Source organism: Passer montanus, unplaced genomic scaffold (genome assembly GCF_014805655.1).
Source record: "Passer montanus isolate IOZ18808 unplaced genomic scaffold, ASM1480565v1 scaffold41, whole genome shotgun sequence".
Taxonomy (NCBI): domain Eukaryota; kingdom Metazoa; phylum Chordata; class Aves; order Passeriformes; family Passeridae; genus Passer; species Passer montanus.
In genome coordinates this window covers 7,613,564-7,622,011 of record NW_024368930.1, presented here as the reverse complement: position 1 = coordinate 7,622,011, position 8,448 = coordinate 7,613,564, and the positions used below count along the sequence as shown (strand labels likewise).

Sequence of the window (8,448 nt, the reverse complement as noted above, 5' to 3'; positions counted from 1 at the left end):
ATCCTCTCCCTACTCCCACACAGCTGGAGGAGAAGTACCCAAACATGCCAATGAAGTTCAGGCTGTCCACTCCCACTGCTCCATTCCTGACTATTGGACCAGGAGGAATCTCATTCCAGCCCATTGTGGATGTCCAGGCTTATGCCATCCTTCCCAACTCCAAGCTGGCTCCTCTCTTCCTCCTCAGCCTGGTGAGTTCAGACATGGCCTGTGGAGATGGGGTAGAAGGGAATTTGAGCTGTGCCCAGTCCTGTTGCCCAGATCCTGCCAGGGGAGCTCCCAGGTGCTGTCCAGGCACAGTGAGGGTGTCCCCAGCCGAACAGCTCCTGAGCTGACAAATGGCAGCTTTAATGCTGGGTGCAAACACGCCCCTGGATGGGCAGAGGGTGTTTCAGCTGTTCTCCTGGGTTTCTGACTTTGGGGTGAGGTGGGGTGAGCCCTGCCAGAGCTCTGTGCTCTCTCCCCAGACAGGGAACGTGTCCGCTGTCATCAACGTGAGATCCGGCCGCTTAGTTGGGAGCCTGGATGTGGGCAGGTACAGAGGGGAGCAGCCACTGGCTGGGCAGGGGGTGCCTGGGGCTCTTTCTGGTTTGGGTGCCCAGGCACACAGAGGGGAGGGGAAGGTCCCTGGGATGTGGGCCTGCTGTGGAGGGAATGAGCTGGGGCTGGAGGGAGTGGGATCTGCATGGCCATCGATGGTTGGAATCGCTCCCTGCCTTGGCACATCCTCCACAGCACCACTTCTGTCCCTGTGCAGGATCAGGCTCTCCCTGAAGGATTCAGCTGTTGGCACTTTCCAGGTGAGCTACCCTTGACCATGACCAGAGCCCCCAGCATGGAGCTGGCAGCCTGCTGGGGACCAGGACAGGGAGTCATTCCCTGCTGCCTCCCAACATGGGACCCCACGCTGACCCTGCAGCCACCTCCTGCCTCGGCCTGCAAGGCTGGGAATGGATGCAGAGCCTGATCCTTTGCTGCTCTCAGCCCAGCATTTCCTACACTGCCAGTGTGAACAGACAAAGCTGCTGGTCTCTGGCAAAGAGTGTGCCCAACCCAGCTCCTCCTCTCCTTTTACTAATTATCCTCGAGTACCTTCATGTCTCCTGTCCTGCAGACTAAAGCTTTGCCTCCCTCATCTCCCCACTACTCAGGTACGAATGATGCAGTCCTTAATCAACATCATGACTTCCAGTACCCTGCTCCCACGTCTCAATGGTGAGAACCTATTGACCACCAGTCCTGCCACTGCCCTGCACTGCTGCCTTGGCCCGGACCCTCCATCCCCCTGCTGGGGCCTCACCTGGTGCTCCCATGAGCTGGGGGTCCCCTGCCCTGGGCCACCCCCTCCCCTCCTCCTTTAATGCCAGCAATAAAGGCATTTGTGCTGGGGCTGTGCTGTTGGTGTCACTGTCTTCACATCAGGCCACACAGGGTCAGATGGGAGCTGGGTTGGAACCACCTGCTATAGCTGTTTCCATGTCCATGGCAAACCACCACGGAACAGCTGTGTCCTGCTCTCTTGTACCTTCACTCCAGCCTTGGGGCAGAGTAGCTGAAAAGAGCACAGTGGAAAAGGCCCTGGGGGTGTTGGTCAACAGCAGCTGAACATCAGCACCCGGTGGCCAAGAACATCAAGGGCATCAAGGGTGGCCTGTATCAACCTGGCCTGTAACTGGTAGGGCAGCCGGAGAAGGGAAGGCTGGCGTGGGTGAGGCTTGCAGTGCAAGTCCCTTTTCCAGTTCTGAGTCCCTCACTTCAAGAAGGACATGGAAGTGTTGGAGCATGTCCAGAGAAGGGAATAGAGCTGGGGAAGGGGCTGGAGCACCAGAGAGGCTGAGGGAGCTGAGGGGGCTCAGCCTGGAGAAAAGGAGGCTCAGGGGGAACCTTCTCACCCTCACAACTCCCTGACAGGAGGGAGGGACAGGAGAAGAGGACGTGGTCTTCAGCTGCACCAGGGGACTTTTATGTGGGATATTGGGAAAAATTCCTTCATAAAAAGGGTCATTAGACATTGGAATGGGCAACCCATGGAGGTGGTGGAGTCCCCGCCCCTGCAGGTGTTTAAGGGAAGACTCTACATGGCGCTCAGTGCCCTGGTTTAGTTGAAATGGTGCTTCTGGGTCACAGACTGGACTCGATGACCTCGGAGGTCTTTTCTGCCCCTCGGTTTATCTCTTGTGGGCTGCAGGTGCAGGCAGCTTTTGTGCTGCTTCCCTGACTCCAGTGGTGGTGTTGAGGGCTTGTTCCCGCAGAGCAGGGGCTGGGGCGGGTTGTGGATGGGAGCTGAGCAGGCTCCTGTGCCACACGGCCTTTGTTGCAGTGTACCTGGAGACCTACGGCTGCCAGATGAACGTCAGTGACACCGAGATCGTCTGGGCCATCCTGCAGAAGAATGGCTATGCCAGGACAAAGGAGCTGGCTGAGGTAAGGCAGCACCTTGGCAGCTCTCCTGGAGCACAGCCCTCACGCCCTGCCTGTGTCTGCAAGGCCCAGCTTTTCTCTGGAGTGCAGCCCTGTGGGATGTTATGGGTTTTGCAGTCTGAGTTCTGTGAAGTGAAGGAAACTGCTTAACAAGTGTGCTAGAAAGCTGTGGGTTGTCTTTTTTCTTTAAACTACTGGGCTCCATCTCAGTTGGAGAGGGATTGGACACAGCGGGATCCTCCTGTCTCATCTTTGGTTTACTTTTACCATTTAGTGAAGACTCTGCTTGTCTTCTGTTTCTTTCTTGCAACTCCTTTTGTTGAAACCTACTGTATACTTAGGTAGGTCTTTTTTCCCTGAGTTAAGTGAGTTTTATAGTCTGCCTCTTCAAGTTACCTGGGCAGGACTTGAGAACTTATTGTTTGGTTTTTATAGATTCTTCTCTTTTTTGTTGCTTTCGATTTAGGCAGATGTGGTTCTTCTTGTCACCTGTTCCGTGAGGTAAGGAGACATTTATCACTGGTTTGGGACACTTTTTGAGGAAAACCAAGGCAGTAAAGGTGTTGCATGAGGAAAGGAGTGTGCAGGTGTGAAACTGGCTATTTAGTTGAGGGTAGGGCTGGCTGGTGCTATGATTTGCATTAATTGTGCTATGAATTGCTTCTCTGGGCAGTGAGAAGTTCTTTGGTACTGTAAGCTCTGTGTATATGTCATGGGCAGTGAGAGACCTGCACAACTAATGATTTTATTTTAAAATATTTTATCTTCTCTTGAAGTGACTCACTAGTACAGTGTCTGTACTTAAAAAATGTGAGAAATATGTTTAGGGGCAACTTGATATAAAGGGAAATTTCCTTGGTTATTTTTTTGAATGCAGAAGACACCAAATGCTCATTGTCACTTGCAGGGTACCTTGTAATGTGGCCAAGACACTTTTTGTCCCCAAGAGCGTAGTCCCTAAAGTGTTTCTGCAGTGGAGATCTCTCAGGCAAGCAAAGTGATAGCAGATATTACAGAGACCAGACATAATCCCCACACCACACACGGCACTCTCAGGTGCCATTAGATCCCCTGCCTTTAGCTGAATTCTCCTCACGAGCACTTGGGCCCTTAGGCTGGGCTGTGTGCAGGAGCAGCAGCTGCAATAGCCCGTTGTGCTGGCTCCCCAGGGAGAAGGCAGAGCAGGCCATCTGGAACCGTCTGCAGCACCTCAAGGCGCTGAAGGCGCGGCGGCCCCAGGCTCGTGCTCGGCTCCGCGTCGGGATCCTGGGTACGGCCGGGCTGCACGGCCGGAGCCCCACTGGCAGCAGCCGCCTTGGCCTGGGGGGAAAGCAGCTGGAAGGGCTGCGGGGGAGTGACGAGGGCAGGCACTGCCTCATGGCACCCTTCTCCTGTGCTGGCAGGATGCATGGCTGAGAGGCTTAAGGAGGAGATTCTGCACAGGGAGAAGCTGGTCGATGTCATAGCAGGCCCTGATGCCTACCGTGACCTTCCCCGGCTGCTGGCAGTGGCAGAGTCTGGCCAGCAAGCTGCCAATGTCCTGCTGTCCCTAGATGAGACCTATGCTGACATTCTGCCTGTCCAGACTAGTGCAAGTGGCACCACAGCATTTGTGTGAGTACCTTTTCTCAGTGCTTGTTTCTGTGGCTCTGGTTTGGAAATCTGTGCAGAGTAGGTGTCAGTGACAGCAGCTACTAGGAGATGCAGTGGCTGGCTGCACTGAGTCTCCCAGAGTGTGTGTGTGTGTGTGTGTGTGTTTTTGCTGTTGCTTTGCTGTGTGGCTGAGCCCTGGAGAGCATGCCCTGAGCTCTGGCTGTTGTGGACATCTCTCCCTCCCCTTTGGGAATGCTGACTCGCAGCCTGATGCTGCATTGAGTGATTTCTGTGCCACTGTCCCTACCTGAAGCCTATGCCTCTCTCATCCCCTGCCTTCTGTGGTGCCCTGCCCCAGGTTCTGCTATTCCTTCTTCTAATGTTCCACACATTACAACTTCTGATTTAGTTTTGGTGATAACATTGTCAGACATGAAATCAGACTGTGCGCTGTGTGGCCATAGCACATGGAAGGACAGTATCACTCTGCAGGGGTGGGATGTAGAAGGATCTTTGATCACTGCCAGGCTGCAGTGACAGTCTGTGCCTCATTAGCTCTTCCCAGCTTTCTTGGAAATGTGCAGAAAAAATCAGGAGGCGTTAGCTCAGGGCAAGCTGAATCCAGTGTGGATGGTCTGCGTGTGGAACTGGCTGCAGGCAGCAGTGCTGGGCTCATGTGGGCAGGATGCAGCGTGGATGGTTGTGGAGGAGGGGGTGTGACCTGTGCTGTACCTCTCGGCAGGTCCATCATGCGGGGCTGTGACAACATGTGCAGTTACTGCATCGTGCCCTTCACCCGAGGCCGGGAAAGGAGCCGCCCCATCGCCTCCATCCTGCAGGAAGTGAAGATGCTCTCAGATCAGGTGAGGCAGAGCCTCCTCCCACCTGTCCCAGCCATGGGAAGAAAGGTGGTTCCTGGTAACAGTGTTTTCAGTGGTACTTGTAACTAGTGTCACTGCCTTTATCTGCAGAGATGAGGTTGTGGTGGGGTTGCACCAGTGGCTTTTGGATTCCCCTTATAATACTCCATGACAGACAGGCATGGGAGGGCTTCTGTTGGAAACTCCTTGGAGTAAAACCGTGGCTGCCCTTGCAGCTCAGCTATCCTGCCCAGGTCATATTTCTTCCTCTGTTTATTTTGTAGGGAGTAAAAGAAGTGACCCTCTTGGGTCAGAATGTCAACAGCTTTCGAGACCTGTCTGAGGTGCAGTTTCAGTCAGTGGCTGCCCCTGGCCTCAGCCGTGGCTTCAGCACAGTCTACAAAGCCAAAGCGGGAGGTTTGCGCTTCTCACACCTGCTGGACCAGGTCTCTAGGATTGATCCAGAAATGAGGATCCGTTTCACCTCCCCACATCCCAAGGATTTTCCTGATGAGGCAAGTGTAAAATAAGCACCTTGGCCTCTGCTTGCAGGTAGCAAGGCAGCTCTGAAGTGTGAGGTATGGGGTGTGCTGCCTTCCCAAAGAGAACATGGGTTCCCAAACTGGGAACAGCAGCTCCTGGGAGTTGGATGCTGGGGCTAAAGGTGGCAGGTTTGCAGGCTTTTAACCAGGGAAGACTCTTTCCTTGGCACCCAAGTACAGTTAAGCTCTCTGAGACATCTCCTGATCACTTACCACAGGTCCTGCAGCTCATCCAGGAGCGACACAACATCTGCAAACAGCTGCACCTCCCAGCCCAGAGTGGGAGCACGCGAGTCCTGGAGGCCATGCGGCGAGGGTGGGTCACCCCATGAGGAGCCCTGTGTCCTGCCCTTTGATTTGGGCTGCTGGTTTCTCCTCACTGATGTTGTGGGTTTCCAGTTAGCAAATCCATGTGCTGTTCACTGCAGATACACAAGAGAAGCGTATTTGGAGCTTGTGCACCACGTGCGTGACTCTATCCCAGGTGTGTGTTCCTTTGGCTCGGTCTGAGCTCGGCACGGCTGCATCTCGCTGTCCTTTCCTGAGTGCAGCATTCCTGTCTTCCACGAGGGAAGTGTACAGCTGTGTGTCTGTTACAGGAGTGAGCCTGAGCAGTGATTTCATCGCTGGGTTCTGTGGAGAGACAGAGGAGGATCACCTGCAGACAGTGTCCTTGCTGCGCGAAGTCCGCTACAACGTCGGCTTCCTGTTTGCCTACAGCATGAGACAGGTGAGTGCAGGCCCTGGTGGGGAAGGCTGTTATTTCTTGCTGTGTCCCCTAAACTCAGTGCTCTTTCTCACAATAACACATTTTTTAAAAAGTTGATGAAAATCATACCCAAAGACTTGGTATACTTGTAGATGTTGTTTGTCCCAGGCAACACTTGTAGGGTATGTGGTTCTGCAAGGGCTGTTGTTCTGCCTGGGAGGCTTCCAGCTTCTCTGTAGGAGTGTCAGGGTTGGTAACTGCTCGGTGACCCGGCTCTGCAGATGCTCCAGGGTCATTGCAGGGAAGTAACTGTGTCAGCAGAGGCTGCAAATACATTATTTACTGATGAGGAATGTGCTGATGGAGCTGGGCTGGAGCCCAGCTATGAGGGTCTGTCAGTCAAGTCTGGAGGGAAGTGGTGAGTTTTTGAGAAGGTATTTCCATGAGAAGAGTGGGTAGTGGGTAAGTCTCTATTAGAATGCTCTCCAGAGTGTATGATACTGTTGGGGAAGAGGACAGAAGGTTGGGAAATGTAAGGAAGCAAAGGGATTTGGATCACCATTGAGTACATAGATTAGAAGTAGTAGAATCTGTTGCCTGTCTATGGACAGACAGGCACATCCCACACAGGAGCTACAAACTGTTTCACAGCCACTGATACTCAGTGCCCTGCAGCAGACCTGCCTAAAAGGTGGAGAAGAAAGATGTGAGGAGCGCGAGAACGTGGCTGGCACTGGAGAATAGTTCCTTTGTGATACAAACTGAAACTGTTGGAATGTGGGAAGCTGTTGCTGGGAGAGCAGTGGAGCTGGCTGGGGTCAGACCAGGCTCTGGGGTCAGGCTGGGTGCTGAGGGCTGTGCTGGCTCTGTGTGTGCAGAAGACGCGGGCGCATCACCGGCTGCAGGACGATGTCCCCGCAGACGTGAAGAAGCGGCGGCTGGAGCAGCTCATTGCCACCTTCAGGGAGGAGGCTGCAAGGGCCAACGCAGCACTGGTGGGACAGGCCCAGCTGGTGCTAGTGGAAGGGGTGAGTGAGCCTGGAATGGAATTATCCTTCTCCTTTCTTGCTGGCTCTGAAGCTGTGCACAGCAGTCACCACTTCCGCCTTCCCTTCTCACTTTCCCCTTGTAATCCCAGAATGCCCAAGACTGTTTCTTCACAATTAAGCAGACAGCTTGACTTTCCCAGAGCACTGAGCTGAGGACAGGGAATGGGATCAGTTAGGCATGCATCTCTGGCCAAGCACAGAATTTGTGCTTTGGTGTGTGTCACCCAGCAACTCTGGACACAGTGCTGTGTTCCAGGGCTTGGTTAATGTGGGCTTAATACCATCAATAGTGCTCAATTAATTCCTGAGGCAATAAAGCCCAGCAGTGAATCAGAGCAATTGCCATGCAGGTAATGTTCCCTGTCCTCTTTCCAGCCCAGCAAACGCTCTTCCTCGGAGCTGTGTGGGAGGAACGACGGCAACATCAAGGTGATCTTCCCTGACGCCGAGCTGGAGGATGCTGCCGAGCGCGGGGCTCCAGGCAGAGCCCAGCCTGGGGACTATGTGCTGGTGAAGGTGACCTGCCTGCAGTGCTCATTTCCTTGCACAGTGCTGTTCTCTAGGGCAGCTGCTGCCAGAAGAGCCTAAAATTAGAATGGATCCTCCCCAGCCTTTCTGTGCCTGAGGGCCTGTGCTGTTTCTTTCAGGTAACCTCTGCCAGCTCGCAGACCCTGCGGGGAGTTCCGCTCTGCCGGACCTCCCTGTCCCGTGCTGCTGCTGCTCACTGAGGGATCCCTGCTGCCCCTGGATGGAAGCAGCACATGTTCTCCATGAAGAAACAAGGACGTGTGGTCAGGTGGAGAGATGTGGTAGAGCCATGGAGATATATATGTATATTAAAATTTATTTATGAAATAATAAAACACATATATATTTCTGCTTTGGTGTCAAGTTACCCTTCATAGATGTGTGCAGGTTCAAAGGGGTAGAAGCTGTGTGTGAACTTGCAAAATCCAAGTACTGTGAGATTGTGTATTTTGACTTGCCCTGAGGCTTGTCCCACCCTCAGGGTGCTGCAGGTCTGTCCTTTGACTGTGATCACATCCTCTGGCACAGCCCAGCCTGAGATGGATGTGCAGAGCAGTTCCTTCCTACAAGCTCAGCTGAATTTAGGAGCTGCAAAAGCTGGTACTACCTACAAAACACAGCCCCAGTAGCTACTGGAGAATGGCAGGAGTACTGTCAAATGGTAGAAAGACCTGAAATAACAGAAGATTAATTAACTATTTCCAAATATTGGCAAAATGCTTGGAAAGGGGATGCGAGAACCCACA

General features: G+C 53.4%; 2 protein-coding genes across 2 annotated transcripts; both read left to right on the top strand.

Moving 5' to 3' along the window:
- Nucleotides 1-36: 36 nt before the first annotated feature.
- Nucleotides 37-1,672, top strand: LOC120506986 (bactericidal permeability-increasing protein-like). Its single transcript, XM_039719126.1, has 5 exons — nucleotides 37-191; nucleotides 468-535; nucleotides 758-800; nucleotides 1,152-1,215; nucleotides 1,599-1,672. Exons 1-5 carry the CDS (start codon nucleotides 45-47, stop codon nucleotides 1,670-1,672), a joined length of 396 nt encoding a protein of 131 aa, XP_039575060.1. The 5' UTR covers nucleotides 37-44.
- A 539-nt stretch (nucleotides 1,673-2,211) lies between these two features.
- CDK5RAP1 (CDK5 regulatory subunit associated protein 1) lies at nucleotides 2,212-8,054 on the top strand. The gene is made up of 12 exons (XM_039719421.1): nucleotides 2,212-2,424; nucleotides 2,888-2,922; nucleotides 3,591-3,691; nucleotides 3,825-4,035; nucleotides 4,757-4,877; nucleotides 5,159-5,389; nucleotides 5,635-5,732; nucleotides 5,845-5,900; nucleotides 6,016-6,146; nucleotides 7,004-7,153; nucleotides 7,550-7,690; nucleotides 7,822-8,054. The coding sequence occupies exons 1-12, from the start codon at nucleotides 2,347-2,349 to the stop codon at nucleotides 7,900-7,902; spliced, it is 1,434 nt and encodes a 477-aa protein (XP_039575355.1). The 5' UTR covers nucleotides 2,212-2,346; the 3' UTR covers nucleotides 7,903-8,054.
- The last annotated feature ends 394 nt before the right edge of the window (nucleotides 8,055-8,448 follow it).

Coding starts and splice junctions, on each gene's coding strand:
- LOC120506986 (XM_039719126.1), top strand. CDS start 45: ATGCCAATGAAGTTCAGGCTGTCCACTCCCACTGCTCCATTCCTGACT. Junction 536..757: donor GGGAGCCTGGATGTGGGCAG/GTACAGAGGGGA, acceptor GTCCCTGTGCAG/GATCAGGCTCTCCCTGAAGG. Junction 1,216..1,598: donor CCTGCTCCCACGTCTCAATG/GTGAGAACCTAT, acceptor GTTGGTCAACAG/CAGCTGAACATCAGCACCCG.
- CDK5RAP1 (XM_039719421.1), top strand. CDS start 2,347: ATGAACGTCAGTGACACCGAGATCGTCTGGGCCATCCTGCAGAAGAAT. Junction 5,901..6,015: donor CGTGCGTGACTCTATCCCAG/GTGTGTGTTCCT, acceptor TGTCTGTTACAG/GAGTGAGCCTGAGCAGTGAT. Junction 7,154..7,549: donor AGCTGGTGCTAGTGGAAGGG/GTGAGTGAGCCT, acceptor TCCTCTTTCCAG/CCCAGCAAACGCTCTTCCTC.